This window comes from Lampetra fluviatilis, unplaced genomic scaffold (assembly GCF_964198595.1).
Source record: "Lampetra fluviatilis unplaced genomic scaffold, kcLamFluv1.1 SCAFFOLD_897, whole genome shotgun sequence".
NCBI lineage: Eukaryota > Metazoa > Chordata > Hyperoartia > Petromyzontiformes > Petromyzontidae > Lampetra > Lampetra fluviatilis.
Window position 1 is genome coordinate 5,763 of NW_027620837.1, and position 18,821 is coordinate 24,583.

At 56.0% G+C, this 18,821-nt stretch overlaps 1 protein-coding gene across 1 annotated transcript in view; it reads left to right on the forward strand.

The window, feature by feature from the left end:
* Positions 1-4,186: 4,186 nt before the first annotated feature.
* The window catches only part of LOC144954424 (ribosomal RNA processing protein 1 homolog A-like), a 30,253-nt gene continuing 15,618 nt past the window's right edge, over positions 4,187-18,821 (forward strand). Inside the window, exons 1-5 of the mRNA XM_078884926.1 lie at positions 4,187-4,266; positions 6,615-6,676; positions 11,786-12,073; positions 14,281-14,375; positions 16,768-16,829. Of these exons, the coding sequence (XP_078741052.1) occupies positions 4,264-4,266; positions 6,615-6,676; positions 11,786-12,073; positions 14,281-14,375; positions 16,768-16,829 (510 nt within the window). The 5' untranslated portion in view covers positions 4,187-4,263. The remainder of the gene's footprint in view (positions 4,267-6,614; positions 6,677-11,785; positions 12,074-14,280; positions 14,376-16,767; positions 16,830-18,821) is intronic.

Sequence of the window (18,821 nt, forward strand, 5' to 3'; positions counted from 1 at the left end):
GTGGCTGGGTGAGTGAATTTGTGAGTGGCTGGGTGAGTGAATTTGTGAGTGGCTGGGTGAGTGGCTGGGTGAGTGGCTGGGTGAGTGGCTGGGTGAGTGGCTGGGTGAGTGGCTGGGTGAGTGGCTTTGTGACTGGCTGGGTGAGTGGCTGGGTGAGTGGCTGGGTGAGTGGCTGGGTGAGTGGCTGGGTGAGTGACTTGGTGAGTGACTTTGTGACTGGCTGGATGAGTGGCTGGGTGAGTGGCTGGGTGAGTGGCTGGGTGAGTGGCTGGGTGAGTGGCTGGGTGAGTGGCTGGGTGAGTGGCTGGGTGAGTGGCTGGGTGAGTGGCTGGGTGAGTGGCTGGGTGAGTGGCTGGGTGAGTGGCTGGGTGAGTGGCTGGGTGAGTGGCTGGGTGAGTGAATTTGTGAGTGAATTTGTGAGTGGCTGGGTGAGTGGCTGGGTGAGTGGCTGGGTGAGTGGCTGGGTGAGTGGCTGGGTGAGTGGCTGGGTGAGTGGCTGGGTGAGTGGCTGGGTGAGTGGCTGGGTGAGTGGCTGGGTGAGTGACTTGGTGAGTGACTTTGTGACTGGCTGGGTGAGTGGCTGGGTGAGTGGCTGGGTGAGTGGCTGGGTGAGTGGCTGGGTGAGTGGCTGGGTGAGTGGCTGGGTGAGTGGCTGGGTGAGTGGCTGGGTGAGTGGCTGGGTGAGTGGCTGGGTGAGTGGCTGGGTGAGTGGCTGGGTGAGTGAATTTGTGAGTGGCTGGGTGAGTGGCTGGGTGAGTGGCTGGGTGAGTGGCTGGGTGAGTGGCTGGGTGAGTGGCTGGGTGAGTGGCTGGGTGAGTGGCTGGGTGAGTGGCTGGGTGAGTGGCTGGGTGAGTGGCTGGGTGAGTGGCTGGGTGAGTGGCTGGGTGAGTGAATTTGTGACTGGCTGGGTGAGTGGCTGGGTGAGTGGCTGGGTGAGTGGCTGGGTGAGTGGCTGGGTGAGTGACTTGGTGAGTGACTTTGTGACTGGCTGGGTGAGTGGCTGGGTGAGTGGCTGGGTGAGTGGCTGGGTGAGTGGCTGGGTGAGTGGCTGGGTGAGTGGCTGGGTGAGTGAATTTGTGACTGGCTGGGTGAGTGGCTGGGTGAGTGAATTTGTGACTGGCTGGGTGAGTGGCTGGGTGAGTGGCTGGGTGAGTGGCTGGGTGAGTGACTTGGTGAGTGACTTTGTGACTGGCTGGGTGAGTGGCTGGGTGAGTGGCTGGGTGAGTGGCTGGGTGAGTGAATTTGTGACTGGCTGGGTGAGTGGCTGGGTGAGTGGCTGGGTGAGTGAATTTGTGACTGGCTGGGTGAGTGGCTGGGTGAGTGGCTGGGTGAGTGAATTTGTGACTGGCTGGGTGAGTGGCTGGGTGAGTGGCTGGGTGAGTGGCTGGGTGAGTGGCTGGGTGAGTGGCTGGGTGAGTGACTTTGTGAGTGGCTGGGTGAGTGGCTGGGTGAGTGGCTGGGTGAGTGGCTGGGTGAGTGACTGGGTGAGTGACTTTGTGAGTGGCTGGGTGAGTGGCTGGGTGAGTGGCTGGGTGAGTGGCTGGGTGAGTGGCTGGGTGAGTGGCTGGGTGAGTGGCTGGGTGAGTGGCTGGGTGAGTGAATTTGTGAGTGGCTGGGTGAGTGGCTGGGTGAGTGGCTGGGTGAGTGGCTGGGTGAGTGGCTGGGTGAGTGGCTGGGTGAGTGGCTGGGTGAGTGGCTGGGTGAGTGAATTTGTGAGTGGCTGGGTGAGTGAATTTGTGAGTGGCTGGGTGAGTGGCTGGGTGAGTGGCTGGGTGAGTGGCTGGGTGAGTGGCTGGGTGAGTGGCTTTGTGACTGGCTGGGTGAGTGGCTGGGTGAGTGGCTGGGTGAGTGGCTGGGTGAGTGGCTGGGTGAGTGGCTGGGTGAGTGGCTGGGTGAGTGACTTGGTGAGTGACTTTGTGACTGGCTGGATGAGTGGCTGGGTGAGTGGCTGGGTGAGTGGCTGGGTGAGTGGCTGGGTGAGTGGCTGGGTGAGTGGCTGGGTGAGTGGCTGGGTGAGTGGCTGGGTGAGTGGCTGGGTGAGTGGCTGGGTGAGTGGCTGGGTGAGTGGCTGGGTGAGTGGCTGGGTGAGTGAATTTGTGAGTGAATTTGTGAGTGGCTGGGTGAGTGGCTGGGTGAGTGGCTGGGTGAGTGGCTGGGTGAGTGGCTGGGTGAGTGGCTGGGTGAGTGGCTGGGTGAGTGGCTGGGTGAGTGGCTGGGTGAGTGGCTGGGTGAGTGACTTGGTGAGTGACTTTGTGACTGGCTGGGTGAGTGGCTGGGTGAGTGGCTGGGTGAGTGGCTGGGTGAGTGGCTGGGTGAGTGGCTGGGTGAGTGGCTGGGTGAGTGGCTGGGTGAGTGGCTGGGTGAGTGGCTGGGTGAGTGGCTGGGTGAGTGGCTGGGTGAGTGGCTGGGTGAGTGGCTGGGTGAGTGGCTGGGTGAGTGAATTTGTGAGTGGCTGGGTGAGTGGCTGGGTGAGTGGCTGGGTGAGTGGCTGGGTGAGTGGCTGGGTGAGTGGCTGGGTGAGTGGCTGGGTGAGTGGCTGGGTGAGTGGCTGGGTGAGTGGCTGGGTGAGTGGCTGGGTGAGTGGCTGGGTGAGTGGCTGGGTGAGTGGCTGGGTGAGTGGCTGGGTGAGTGACTTGGTGAGTGACTTTGTGAGTGGCTGGGTGAGTGGCTGGGTGAGTGGCTGGGTGAGTGGCTGGGTGAGTGGCTGGGTGAGTGGCTGGGTGAGTGGCTGGGTGAGTGGCTGGGTGAGTGGCTGGGTGAGTGGCTGGGTGAGTGGCTGGGTGAGTGGCTGGGTGAGTGAATTTGTGAGTGGCTGGGTGAGTGGCTGGGTGAGTGGCTGGGTGAGTGGCTGGGTGAGTGGCTGGGTGAGTGGCTGGGTGAGTGGCTGGGTGAGTGGCTGGGTGAGTGGCTGGGTGAGTGGCTGGGTGAGTGGCTGGGTGAGTGGCTGGGTGAGTGGCTGGGTGAGTGGCTGGGTGAGTGGCTGGGTGAGTGGCTGGGTGAGTGGCTGGGTGAGTGGCTGGGTGAGTGGCTGGGTGAGTGGCTGGGTGAGTGGCTGGGTGAGTGGCTGGGTGAGTGACTTGGTGAGTGGCTTTGTGACTGGCTGGGTGAGTGGCTGGGTGAGTGGCTGGGTGAGTGGCTGGGTGAGTGGCTGGGTGAGTGGCTGGGTGAGTGGCTGGGTGAGTGGCTGGGTGAGTGGCTGGGTGAGTGGCTGGGTGAGTGGCTGGGTGAGTGAATTTGTGAGTGGCTGGGTGAGTGGCTGGGTGAGTGGCTGGGTGAGTGGCTGGGTGAGTGGCTGGGTGAGTGGCTGGGTGAGTGGCTGGGTGAGTGGCTGGGTGAGTGGCTGGGTGAGTGGCTGGGTGAGTGACTTGGTGAGTGACTTTGTGACTGGCTGGGTGAGTGGCTGGGTGAGTGGCTGGGTGAGTGGCTGGGTGAGTGGCTGGGTGAGTGGCTGGGTGAGTGGCTGGGTGAGTGGCTGGGTGAGTGGCTGGGTGAGTGAATTTGTGAGTGAATTTGTGAGTGGCTGGGTGAGTGGCTGGGTGAGTGGCTGGGTGAGTGGCTGGGTGAGTGGCTGGGTGAGTGGCTGGGTGAGTGGCTGGGTGAGTGGCTGGGTGAGTGGCTGGGTGAGTGGCTGGGTGAGTGGCTGGGTGAGTGGCTGGGTGAGTGGCTGGGTGAGTGGCTGGGTGAGTGGCTGGGTGAGTGGCTGGGTGAGTGGCTGGGTGAGTGGCTGGGTGAGTGGCTGGGTGAGTGGCTGGGTGAGTGACTTGGTGAGTGACTTTGTGACTGGCTGGGTGAGTGGCTGGGTGAGTGGCTGGGTGAGTGGCTGGGTGAGTGGCTGGGTGAGTGGCTGGGTGAGTGGCTGGGTGAGTGGCTGGGTGAGTGGCTGGGTGAGTGGCTGGGTGAGTGGCTGGGTGAGTGAATTTGTGAGTGAATTTGTGAGTGGCTGGGTGAGTGGCTGGGTGAGTGGCTGGGTGAGTGGCTGGGTGAGTGGCTGGGTGAGTGGCTGGGTGAGTGGCTGGGTGAGTGGCTGGGTGAGTGGCTGGGTGAGTGGCTGGGTGAGTGGCTGGGTGAGTGGCTGGGTGAGTGGCTGGGTGAGTGGCTGGGTGAGTGGCTGGGTGAGTGGCTGGGTGAGTGGCTGGGTGAGTGGCTGGGTGAGTGACTTGGTGACTGTTTCTGGTTGTAGAGATTCTATTTGCCGCTGCATTCTGGGTAACGCTGAGCCGCGAGTGGAACGGAATCGACCGCCTGAGACTGGATAAGTTCTACATGGTGAGTTGTGACGGTGGTCGGGAGGTCACCACCACCAACATCAATACAGAGCACTCGCTCACTCACCCACTCACCCGCTCACTCACCCACCCACTCACCCGCTCACCCACCCACTCACCCACCCACTCACCCACTCACCCACCCACCCACTCACCCACCCAATCACTCACCCACCCACTCACTCACCCACCCACTCACCCACCCACTCACTCACCCACCCACTCACTCACCCACCCACTCACCAACTCACCCACTCACTCACCCACCCACCCACTCACTCACCCACCCACCCACTCACCCACTCACCCACTCACTCACTCACCCACCCACTCACCCACCCACCCACCCACCCACTCACCCACCCACCCACCCACTCACCCACCCAATCACTCACCCACCCACTCGCTCGCTCGCTCACCCACCCACCCACTCACTCGCTCACCCACTCACTCGCCCACTCACTCGCCCACCCACTCACCCACCCACTCGCCCACTTACCCACCCACTCACTCGCCCACTCACCCACCCACCCACCCACTCACCCACCCACCCACCCACCCACTCACTCACCCACTCACTCACCCACTCACCCACTCACCCACCCACTCACTCACCCACCCACTCACCCACTCACTCACCCACTCACCCACCCACCCACTCACTCACTCACCCACCCACCCACCCACCCACCCACCCACTCACCCACCCACCCACCCACTCACCCACCCAATCACTCACCCACCCACTCGCCCACCCACTCGCTCGCTCGCTCACCCACCCACTCACTCGCTCACCCACTCACTCGCCCACTCACTCGCCCACCCACTCACCCACCCACTCGCCCACTTACCCACCCACTCACTCGCCCACTCACCCACCCACCCACCCACCCACTCACTCACCCACCCACCCACTCACTCACCCACTCACTCACTCACCCACCCACTCACCCACCCACCCACCCACTCACCCACCCACCCACTCACCCACCCACCCACTCACCCACCCAACCACCCACTCACCCACCCACCCACTCACTCACCCACCCACTCACTCACTCACCCACTCACTCACCCACCCACCCACCCACTCATCCACTCACTCACCCACTCACCCACCCACCCACCCGCTCACCCACTCGCTCACCCACCCGCTCACCCACTCGCTCACCCACCCGCTCACCCACTCACTCACCCACTCGCTCACCCACTCGCCCACCCACTCACCCACCCACTCACTCACCCACCCACCCACTCTCTCACTCACCCACTCACCCACCCACCCACTCACCCTCCCACCCACTCACCCACCCACTCACTCACTCACCCACTCACCCGCTCACTCGCCCACTCGCCCACCCACTCACTCGCCCACTCACCCACTCACGCACTCACCCACCCACCCACTCACCCACCCACTCACCCACTCACCCACCCATTCACCCACCCACTCACCCACCCACTCACCCACCCACTCACTCGCTCACCCACCCACTCACTCGCTCACCCACCCACTCGCCCACCCACTCACCCACCCACTCACCCACCCACCCACCCACCCACTCACCCACCCACCCACTCGCTCACCCACCCACTCACTCGCTCACCCACCCACTCGCCCACCCACTCACCCACTCACTCACTCACTCACCCACTCACTCACTCACCCACTTACTCACCCACTCACTCACCCACTCACCCACCCACTCACTCATTCACCCACTCACTCACCCACTCACTCACTCACCCACTCACTCACTCACTCACCCACTCACCCACTCACTCACTCGCTCACCCACCCACTCACTCACCCGCTCACTCACCCACTCACCCACTCACCCACTGACTCACTCACTCACTCACCCACTCACCCACTCACTCACTCACTCACCCACTCACCCACTCACTCACCCACTCACTCACCCACCCACCCACTCACTCACCCACTCACTCACCCACTCACTCACTCACTCACTCACCCACTCACTCACCCACTCACCCACTCAGTCACTCACCCACTCACTCACCCACTCACTCACTCACCCACTCACCCACCCACTCACTCACTCACCCACTCACTCACCCACTCACTGACTCACTCACCCACTCACCCACTCACCCACTCACTCACTCACTCACCCACTCACTCACCCACTCACTCACTCACTCACCCACTCACTCACTCACTCACTCACCCACTCACCCACTCACCCACTCACTCACTCACTCACCCACTCACTCACTCACTCACCCACTCACCCACTCACCCACTCACTCACTCACTCACCCACTCACCCACTCACTCACCCACTCACTCACTCACTCACGTGATGGTGTCTCTGTCTTCAGCTCGTTCGGAGATTTCTCCGTCAGTTGCTCTTCATGCTGAAAAGGAAAAACTGGGAGGAAAGGTATCAGCATCATCATCATCATCAGCATCATCATCATCAGCATCATCATCATCAGCATCATCAGCATCATCATCATCAGCATCATCATCATCATCAGCATCATCATCATCAGCATCATCATCAGCATCATCAGCATCATCATCATCAGCATCATCATCAGCATCATCATCAGCATCATCATCAGCATCATCATCATCATCATCAGCATCATCATCATCATCAGCATCATCATCAGCATCAGCATCATCAGCATCATCATCAGCATCATCATCATCATCAGCATCATCATCATCATCAGCATCATCAGCATCATCATCAGTAGCATCATCATCAGTAGCATCATCATCATCATCAGTATCATCATCAGTAGCATCATCATCAGTAGCATCATCATCATCATCAGTATCATCAGCATCATCATCAGTATCATCATCATCAGTATCATCATCATCAGTAGCATCATCATCAGTAGCATCATCATCAGTAGCATCATCATCATCAGCATCATCATCAGCAGCATCATCATCATCAGCAGCAGCAGCATCATCATCAGCAGCATCATCATCAGTAGCATCATCATCATCAGCAGCATCATCATCATCATCAGTAGCATCATCATCATCAGTAGCATCATCATCAGCAGCATCATCATCAGCAGCATCATCATCATCATCAGCAGCATCATCATCAGCAGCATCATCATCAGCATCATCATCAGCATCATCATCATCAGCATCATCATCAGCATCATCATCAGCAGCATCATCATCAGCAGCATCATCATCAGCAGCAGCAGCATCATCAGCAGCAGCATCATCATCAGCATCATCATCATCATCAGCATCATCATCATCAGTAGCATCATCATCAGTATCATCAGCATCATCATCAGTAGCATCATCATCATGATCAGTAGCATCATCATCATCAGTAGCATCATCATCATCATCATCAGTAGCATCATCATCATCAGTAGCATCATCATCATCAGTAGCATCATCATCATCATCATCAGTAGCATCATCATCATCATCAGTAGCATCAGCATCATCATCATCCGCAGCATCATCATCATCAGTAGCATCATCATCATCATCAGTAGCATCAGCATCATCATCATCCGCAGCATCATCATCATCAGTAGCATCATCATCATCATCATCCGTAGCATCATCATCATCAGTATCATCAGTATCATCATCATCATCATCATCCGTAGCATCATCATCATCAGTATCATCATCATCAGCATCATCATCATCATCAGTAGCATCATCATCATCATCATCCGTAGCATCATCATCAGTAGCATCATCATCATCAGTATCATCATCATCATCAGCATCATCATCATCAGCATCATCATCATCAGCATCATCATCATCAGTAGCATCATCATCAGTATCATCAGCATCATCAGCATCATCATCATCATCATCAGTAGCATCATCATCATCATCAGTAGCATCATCATCAGTATCATCAGCATCATCATCAGTATCATCATCATCATCAGTAGCATCATCATCATCAGTAGCATCATCATCATCAGTATCATCAGCATCATCATCAGCAGCATCATCATCATCAGTATCATCAGCATCATCATCAGTAGCAGCAGCAGCATCATCATCATCAGTATCTTCATCATCAGCATCATCAGCAGCACCATCATCATCAGCACCATCATCATCAGCACCACCATCATCATCATCTGTAGTAGCATCATCATGATCAGTAGTAGCATCATCATCAGTAGCATCATCATCATCATCCGTAGCATCATCATCATCATCAGTAGCATCATCATCATCATCAGTAGCATCATCATCATCAGTAGCATCATCATCATCATCATGTAGCATCATCATCATCATCATCAGTAGCATCAGCATCATCATCATCCGCAGCATCATCATCATCAGTAGCATCATCATCATCATCAGTAGCATCAGCATCATCATCATCCGCAGCATCATCATCATCAGTAGCATCATCATCATCATCATCCGTAGCATCATCATCATCAGTATCATCAGTATCATCATCATCATCATCATCCGTAGCATCATCATCATCAGTATCATCATCATCAGCATCATCATCATCATCAGTAGCATCATCATCATCATCATCCGTAGCATCATCATCAGTAGCATCATCATCATCAGTATCATCATCATCAGTAGCATCATCATCATCAGTAGCATCATCATCATCAGTATCATCATCATCAGTAGCATCATCATCATCATCAGTATCATCAGCATCATCATCATCATCAGTATCATCATCATCATCCGCAGCATCATCATCAGTAGCATCATCATCATCAGTATCATCATCATCAGTAGCATCATCATCATCATCAGTATCATCAGCATCATCATCAGTATCATCATCATCATCATCAGCAGCATCATCATCATCAGTATCATCATCATCAGTAGCATCATCATCATCAGTATCATCAGCATCATCATCATCATCAGTATCATCAGCATCATCATCATCATCAGTATCATCATCATCATCAGTATCATCATCATCATCCGTAGCATCATCATCATCATCAGCATCATCATCATCAGTAGCATCATCATCAGCATCATCATCATCATCCGCAGCATCATCATCAGTAGCATCATCATCATCAGTATCATCATCATCAGCAGCATCATCATCATCAGTATCATCATCATCAGTAGCATCATCATCATCATCAGTATCATCAGCATCATCATCATCATCAGTATCATCATCATCATCAGTATCATCATCATCATCCGTAGCATCATCATCATCATCAGCATCATCATCATCAGTAGCATCATCATCATCATCAGCATCATCATCATCATCCGCAGCATCATCATCAGTAGCATCATCATCATCAGTAGCATCATCATCATCCGTAGCATCATCATCAGTAGCATCATCATCAGCATCATCATCATCATCAGTAGCATCATCATCCGTAGCATCATCATCATCAGTAGCATCATCATCCGTAGCATCATCATCAGTAGCATCATCATCAGTAGCATCATCATCATCATCATCAGTAGCATCATCATCATCATCATCAGTAGCATCATCATCATCATCATCAGTATCATCATCATCATCATCAGTAGCATCATCATCATCAGTATCATCATCATCATCATCAGTAGCATCATCATCATCATCATCAGTAGCATCATCATCATCATCATCAGTAGCATCATCATCATCATCAGTAGCATCATCATCAGTAGCATCATCATCAGTAGCATCATCATCAGTAGCATCATCATCAGTAGCATCATCATCATCCGTAGCATCATCATCATCCGTAGCATCATCATCATCCGTAGCATCATCATCATCAGTAGCATCATCATCATCATCAGTAGCATCATCATCATCATCAGTAGCATCATCATCATCATCAGTAGCATCATCATCATCATCAGTAGCATCATCATCATCAGTAGCATCATCATCATCATCATCAGTAGCATCATCATCATCAGTAGCATCATCATCATCATCATCAGTAGCATCATCATCATCAGTAGCATCATCATCATCATCATCAGTAGCATCATCATCATCAGTAGCATCATCATCATCATCATCAGTAGCATCATCATCATCAGTAGCATCATCATCATCATCATCCGTAGCATCATCATCAGTAGCATCATCATCATCAGCATCAGTAGCAGCATCATCAGCATCATCATCATCATCATCAGTAGCATCATCATCATCATCATCAGTAGCATCATCATCATCAGTAGCATCATCATCATCAGTAGCATCATCATCATCAGCATCATCATCAGCAGCATCATCATCGGCAGTATTAACATTAACTTGTCCTGTCTCTCTCCCCGTGTCTCTCTCTGTCTCTCTCCCCCCATCTCTCTGTCTATCACTCTGTCTGTCTCTGTCTGTCTCTCTGTCTGTCTCTCTCACTCTATCACTCTGTCTCTCTCTCACTCTCTCTGTCTCTCTGTCTGTCTCTCCCTGTCTGTCTCTCCCTCTGATTGTCTCTCTCTCTGTCTCTCTGTCTGTCTCTGTCTGTCTGTCTCTCTCTGTCTCTGTCTGTCTGTCTCTCTCTGTCTCTGTCTGTCTCTGTCTGTCTCTCTCTGTCTCTGTCTGTCTCTCTGTCTGTCTGTCTCTCTCTCACTCTCTCTGACTGTCTCTCTCTCTGTCTCTCCCTGTGTCTCTCTGTGTCTCTCTGTCTCTCTCTGACCCTCTCCCCCTCTCTCTCTCTCCCTGTCTCTCTCTGTGTCTCTCTGTCTGTCTCTCTCTGTGTCTCACTCTGTCTCTCTCTCTGTGTCCCTGTGTCTCTCTCTCTGTCTCTCTCTGTGTCTCACTCTGTGTCTCTGTGTCTCTGTGTCTCACTCACTATCCCACTCTCTCTCTGTCTCTGTCTCTCTCTGTGTCTCTCTCTCTCTCTCCCTGTCTCTCTCTGTGTCTCACTCTGTCTCTCTGTGTCTCTGTGTCTCTGTCTCTCTCTGTGTCTCACTCTGTCTCTCTGTGTCTCTGTGTCTCTGTCTCTCTCTGTGTCTCACTCTGTCTCTCTGTGTCTCTGTGTCTCTGTCTCTCTCTGTGTCTCACTCTGTCTCTCTGTGTCTCTGTGTCTCTGTCTCTCTCTGTGTCTCACTCTGTCTCTCTGTGTCTCTGTGTCTCTGTCTCTCTCTGTGTCTCACTCTGTCTCTCTGTGTCTCTGTATCTCTGTGTCTCACTCACTATCCCACTCTCTCTCTGACCCTCTCCCCCTCTCTCTCCCTGTCTCTCTCTGTGTCTCACTCTGTGTCTCACTCTGTCTCTCTCTGTCTCTCTCTGTCTCTCTCTCTGTCTCTCTCTGTCTCTCTCTGTCTGTCTCTGTCTCACTCTGTCTCTCTCTGTCTGTCTCTGTCTCTCCCTGTCTCTCTCTGTGTCTCCCCTCACTCACTATCCCACTCTCTCTCTGACCCTCTCCCCCTCTCTCTCCCTCTCCCTGTGTGTCTCACTCTGTGTCTCACTCTGTCTCACTCTGTCTCTCTCTGTCTCTCTCCCTGTCTCTCTCTGTGTCTCTCTGTCTCTGTCTCTCTCTCTCCCTGCCCCCCTCAGCCTGCTGGAGAGGGTGTGTGTGAGCCTCGAGTCGGTGCTGCTCTCCCCGGCTCTCCCCACCCTCTCCTCCCCACTCTCCTCCCCACTCTCCCCACTCTCCTCCCCACTCTCCTCCCCACTCTCCCCACTCTGCCCGACGCTCTCCCCGCGAGCTCCGGCTGGTCTCCGATTCCACGTGTCCGAAGTGTTCCTGGAGGAGCTGGCCAGAGTGGGGGCCGCCGAGTTAACAACGGAGCAGTGCCAGGCCTTGCTGAGGCCGTTCATCCTCGCCGCTGCGTCTACCACAGAGTGAGACGCGGGGAGAGACGCGGGGGGAGACGCGGGGAGAGACGCGGGGGGAGACGCGGGGAGAGACGCGGGGAGAGACGCGGGGAGAGACGCGGGGAGAGACGCGGGGAGAGACGCGGGGAGAGACGCGGGGGGAGACGCGGGGAGAGACGCGGGGGGAGACGCGGGGGGAGACGCGGGGAGAGACGCGGGGGAGACGCGGGGGGAGACGCGGGGGGAGACGCGGGGGGAGACGCGGGGGGAGACGCGGGGGGAGACGCGGGGAGAGACGCGGGGAGAGACGCGGGGAGAGACGCGGGGAGAGACGCGGGGAGAGACGCGGGGAGAGACGCGGGGGGAGACGCGGGGAGAGACGCGGGGGGAGACGCGGGGGGAGACGCGGGGAGAGACGCGGGGGAGACGCGGGGGGAGACGCGGGGGGAGACGCGGGGGGAGACGCGGGGGGAGACGCGGGGGGAGACGCGGGGGGAGACGCGGGGGGAGACGCGGGGGGAGACGCGGGGGGAGACGCGGGGGAGACGCGGGGGGAGACGCGGGGGGAGACGCGGGGGGAGACGCGGGGGGAGACGCGGGGGGAGACGCGGGGAGAGACGCGGGGAGAGACGCGGGGAGAGACGCGGGGAGAGACGCGGGGAGAGACGCGGGGGGAGACGCGGGGGGAGACGCGGGGGGAGACGCGGGGGGAGACGCGGGGGGAGACGCGGGGGGAGACGCGGGGGAGACGCGGGGAGAGACGCGGGGGAGACGCGGGGGGAGACGCGGGGAGAGACGCGGGGAGAGACGCGGGGAGAGACGCGGGGGGAGACGCGGGGGGAGACGCGGGGGAGACGCGGGGAGAGACGCGGGGGGAGACGCGGGGGGAGACGCGGGGGGAGACGCGGGGGGAGACGCGGGGGGAGACGCGGGGGGAGACGCGGGGGGAGACGCGGGGGGAGACGCGGGGGGAGACGCGGGGGGAGACGCGGGGAGAGACGCGGGGAGAGACGCGGGGAGAGACGCGGGGAGAGACGCGGGGAGAGACACGGGGAGAGACACGGGGAGAGACACGGGGAGAGAGAGAGAGACACGGGGAGAGACACGGGGAGAGAGAGAGAGACACGGGGAGAGACACGGGGAGAGACACGGGGAGAGAGAGAGAGACACGGGGAGAGACACGGGGAGAGACACACGGGGAGAGACACGGGGAGAGACACGGAGAGAGAGAGAGAGACACGGGGAGAGACACGGGGAGAGACACGGGGGGAGAGACACAGAGAGACACGGGGGGGGGGGGGGACAGAGAGAGACACGGGGATTATTTTATTGTGTTTTATTTTTATTATTTTATTATGTTTTATTTTTATTGTTTTATTATTTCCCTTCTACGCGATGACTTTTACCGAAAGAACCAAGAAGTTGTTGTTGTTGATGTGGTTGTTGTTGATGTTGTTTATGTTGTTGTGGTTGTTGTTATTGTTGATGTTGTTGTTGATGATGTTGATGTTGATGTTGTTGTGGTTGTTGTGGTTGTGGTTTTTTATGTGGTTGTTGTTGTGGTGATTGTTGTTGTTGTTGTTGCTCCAGGGTGACGCTGCTCAAGGTGGTTGTGGTGGTGGTTGTTGTTGTTGTTGATGTGGTTGTTGATGTTGTTGATGTTGTTGTTGTTGTGGTGATGGTAGGTTGTTGTTGTTGTTCCAGGGTGACGCTGCTCAAGGTGGTTGTGGTGGTGGTTGTTGTTGTTGTTGATGTGGTTGTTGATGTTGTTGTGGTGATTGTTGTTGATGTTGTGGTGGTGGTGGTTGTTGTTGTTGTTGTTGTTGATGTTGTTGATGTTGTTGTTGTTGTGGTGATGGTTGTTGTTGTTGTTCCAGGGTGACGCTGCTCAAGGTGGTTGTGGTGGTGGTTGTTGTTGTTGTTGTTATTGTTGATGTTGTTGTTGATGTTGTTGTGGTGATTGTTGTTGATGTTGTGGTGGTTGTTGTTGTTGTTCCAGGGTGACGCTGCTCAAGGTGGTTGTGGTGGTGGTTGATGTTGTTGTTGATGTTGTTGTTGATGTTGTTGTGGTGATTGTTGTTGATGTTGTGGTGGTTGTTGTTGTTGTTCCAGGGTGACGCTGCTCAAGGTGGTTGTGGTGGTGGTTGATGTTGATGTTGTTGTTGATGTTGTTGTTGATGTTGTTGTGGTGATTGTTGTTGATGTTGTGGTGGTTGTTGTTGTTGTTGTTCCAGGGTGACGCTGCTCAAGGTGGTTGTGCGCTCCGTCTTCCAGGAGATCATCGACCAGTCCCCATTCGCCATCTCAGAGATACTCAGAGAGACAAGCGGTGAGACACTGGGGGGGAGAGACACGGGGAGAGACACGGGGAGAGAGAGACACGGGGTGAGACACGGGGAGAGAGAGACACGGGGAGAGAGAGACACGGGGAGAGAGAGACACGGGGAGAGAGAGACACGGGGAGAGAGAGACACGGGGAGAGAGAGACACGGGGAGAGAGAGACACGGGGAGAGAGAGACACGGGGAGAGAGAGACACGGGGGGAGACACGGGGAGAGAGAGACGGGGTGAGACACACGGGGGGAGACACGGGGGGAGAGAGACACGGGGTGAGACACGGGGAGAGAGACACGGGGTGAGACACGGGGAGAGAGAGAGAGAGAGACACGAGGAGAGAGAGACACGGGGAGAGAGAGACACGGGGAGAGAGAGAGACACGGGGAGAGAGAGAGACACGGGGAGAGAGAGACACGGGGAGAGAGAGACACGGGGAGAGAGAGACACGGGGAGAGAGAGAGACACGGGGAGAGAGAGACACGGGGAGAGAGACACGGGGAGAGAGAGACACGGGGAGAGAGAGACACGGGAAGAGAGAGACACGGGGGGAGAGAGACACGGGGAGAGAGAGACACGGGGAGAGAGAGACACGGGGAGAGAGAGACACGGGGAGAGAGAGAGACACGGGGAGAGAGAGAGACACGGGGAGAGAGAGACACGGGGAGAGAGAGACACGGGGAGAGAGAGAGACACGGGGAGAGAGAGAGAGACACGGGGAGAGAGAGACACGGGGAGAGAGAGACACGGGGAGAGAGAGACACGGGGAGAGAGAGACACGGGGAGAGAGAGACACGGGGAGAGAGAGACACGGGGAGAGAGAGACACGGGGGGAGAGAGACACGGGGAGAGAGAGACACGGGGAGAGAGAGACACGGGGAGAGAGAGACACGGGGAGAGAGACACGGGGAGAGAGAGACACGGGGAGAGAGAGACACGGGGAGAGAGAGACACGGGGAGAGAGAGACACGGGGAGAGAGAGACACGGGGGGAGAGAGACACGGGGAGAGAGAGACACGGGGAGAGAGAGACACGGGGAGAGAGAGACACGGGGAGAGAGAGACACGGGGAGAGAGAGACACGGGGAGAGAGAGACACGGGGAGAGAGAGACACGGGGAGAGAGAGACACGGGGAGAGAGAGACACGGGGGGAGAGAGACACGGGGGGAGAGAGACACGGGGAGAGAGAGACACGGGCAGAGAGAGACACGGGGAGGGAGAGACACGGGGAGAGAGAGACACGGGGAGAGAGAGACACGGGGGGAGAGAGACACGGGGAGAGAGAGACACGGGGAGAGAGACACACGGGGAGAGAGAGACACGGGGAGAGAGACACGGGGAGACATGGGGAGAGAGACATGGGGAGAGAGACACGGGGAGAGAGAGACACGGGGAGAGAGAGACACGGGGTGAGACACACGGGGAGAGAGACACGGGGAGAGAGAGACACGGGGAGAGAGAGACACGGGGGGAGAGAGACACGGGGGGAGAGAGACACGGGGAGAGAGAGACACGGGGAGAGAGAGACACGGGGAGAGAGAGACACGGGGAGAGAGAGACACGGGGAGAGAGAGACACGGGGAGAGAGAGACACGGGGAGAGAGAGACACGGGGAGAGAGAGACACGGGGAGAGAGAGACACGGGGAGAGAGAGACACGGGGGGAGAGAGACACGGGGAGAGAGAGACACGGGGAGAGAGAGACACGGGGAGAGAGAGACACGGGGAGAGAGAGACACGGGGAGAGAGAGACACGGGGAGAGAGAGACACGGGGAGAGAGAGACACGGGGAGAGAGAGACACGGGGAGAGAGAGACACGGGGAGAGAGAGACACGGGGAGAGAGAGACACGGGGAGAGAGAGACACGGGGGGAGACACACGGGGAGAGAGAGACACGGGGAGAGAGACACGGGGAGAGAGAGACACGGGGAGAGAGACACGGGGAGAGAGAGACACGGGGAGAGAGAGACACGGGGGGAGAGAGACACGGGGAGAGAGAGACACGGGGAGAGAGAGACACGGGGAGAGAGAGACACGGGGAGAGAGACACGGGGAGAGAGAGACACGGGGAGAGAGAGACACGGGGAGAGAGAGACACGGGGAGAGAGAGACACGGGGAGAGAGAGACACGGGGGGAGAGAGACACGGGGAGAGAGAGACACGGGGAGAGAGAGACACGGGGAGAGAGACACGGGGAGAGAGACACGGGGAGAGAGACACGGGGAGAGAGAGACACGGGGAGAGAGAGACACGGGGAGAGAGAGACACGGGGAGAGAGAGACACGGGGAGAGAGAGACACGGGGAGAGACACGGGGAGAGAGAGACACGGGGAGAGACACGGGGAGGGAGAGAGACACGATCTCCGCTCATTAAATGTTTGTTGCAGATGGCGCTGCTGATGATGATGACGATGACGATGATGACACCATGAAGGGTCCTTTTCTACAGGTAATTTCACCCATCCGATGAGTCTATGGGGCAGTGTTGAGTCTATGGTGCAGTGTTGAGTCTATGGGCAGTGCTGAGTCTATGGGGCAGTGTTGAGTCTATGGTGCAGTGTTGAGTCTATGGGGCAGTGTTGAGTCTATGGTGCAGTGTTGAGTCTATGGGGCAGTGTTGAGTCTATGGTGCAGTGTTGAGTCTATGGGGCAGTGTTGAGTCTATGGGGCAGTGTTGAGTCTATGGTGCAGTGTTGAGTCTATGGGGCAGTGTTGAGTCTATGGTGCAGTGTTGAGTCTATGGTGCAGTGTTGAGTCTATGGTGCAGTGTTGAGTCTATGGGGCAGTGTTGAGTCTATGGTGCAGTGTTGAGTCTATGGGGCAGTGTTGAGTCTATGGGGCAGTGTTGAGTCTATGGGGCAGTGTTGAGTCTATGGTGCAGTGTTGAGTCTATGGGCAGTGTTGAGTCTATGGTGCAGTGTTGAGTCTATGGTGCAGTGTTGAGTCTATGGTGCAGTGTTGAGTCTATGGTGCAGTGTTGAGTCTATGGGGCAGTGTTGAGTCTATGGGGCAGTGTTGAGTCTATGGGGCAGTGTTGAGTCTATGGGGCAGTGTTGAGTCTATGGGGCAGTGTTGAGTCTATGGTGCAGTGTTGAGTCTATGGTGCAGTGTTGAGTCTATGGTGCAGTGTTGAGTCTATGGGCAGTGTTGAGTCTATGGGCAGTGCTGAGTCTATGGGGCAGTGTTGAGTCTATGGTGCAGTGTTGAGTCTATGGTGCAGTGTTGAGTCTATGGGGCAGTGTTGAGTCTATGGGGCAGTGTTGAGTCTATGGGGCAGTGTTGAGTCTATGGGGCAGTGTTGAGTCTATGGGGCAGTGTTGAGTCTATGGGGCAGTGTTGAGTCTATGGGGCAGTGTTGAGTCTATGGGGCAGTGTTGAGTCTATGGTGCAGTGTTGAGTCTATGGGGCAGTGTTGAGTCTATGGGGCAGTGTTGAGTCTATGGGGCAGTGTTGAGTCTATGGGGCAGTGTTGAGTCTATGGGGCAGTGTTGAGTCTATGGGGCAGTGTTGAGTCTATGGTGCAGTGTTGAGTCTATGGGGCAGTGTTGAGTCTATGGGGCAGTGTTGAGTCTATGGGGCAGTGCTGAGTCTATGGTGCAGTGCTGAGTCTATGGGGCAGTGTTGAGTCTATGGGGCAGTGTTGAGTCTATGGTGCAGTGTTGAGTCTATGGGGCAGTGTTGAGTCTATGGGGCAGTGCTGAGTCTATGGTGCAGTGCTGAGTCTATGGGGCAGTGTTGAGTCTATGGGGCAGTGTTGAGTCTATGGGGCAGTGTTGAGTCTATGGGTAGTGTTGAGTCTATGGGGCAGTGTTGAGTCTATGGTGCAGTGCTGAGTCTATGGTGCAGTGTTGAGTCTATGGTGCAGTGTTGAGTCTATGGGGCAGTGTTGAGTCTATGGGGCAGTGTTGAGTCTATGGTGCAGTGCTGAGTCTATGGGGCAGTGTTGAGTCTATGGGGCAGTGTTGAGTCTATGGTGCAGTGTTGAGTCTATGGGGCAGTGTTGAGTCTATGGGCAGTGTTGAGTCTATGGGGCAGTGTTGAGTCTATGGGGCAGTGTTGAGTCTATGGGCAGTGTTGAGTCTATGGGGCAGTGTTGAGTCTATGGGCAGTGTTGAGTCTATGGGGCAGTGCTGAGTCTATGGTGCAGTGTTGAGTCTATGGGGCAGTGTTGAGTCCATGGTGCAGTGTTGAGTCTATGGTGCAGTGTTGAGTCTATGGGGCAGTGTTGAGTCTATGGGGCAGTGCTGAGTCTATGGGGCAGTGTTGAGTCTATGGGGCAGTGTTGAGTCTATGGGCAGTGTTGAGTCTATGGGGCAGTGTTGAGTCTATGGTGCAGTGTTGAGTCTATGGGCAGTGTTGAGTCTATGGGGCAGTGTTGAGTCTATGGGCAGTGTTGAGTCTATGGGGCAGTGCTGAGTCTATGGTGCAGTGTTGAGTCTAT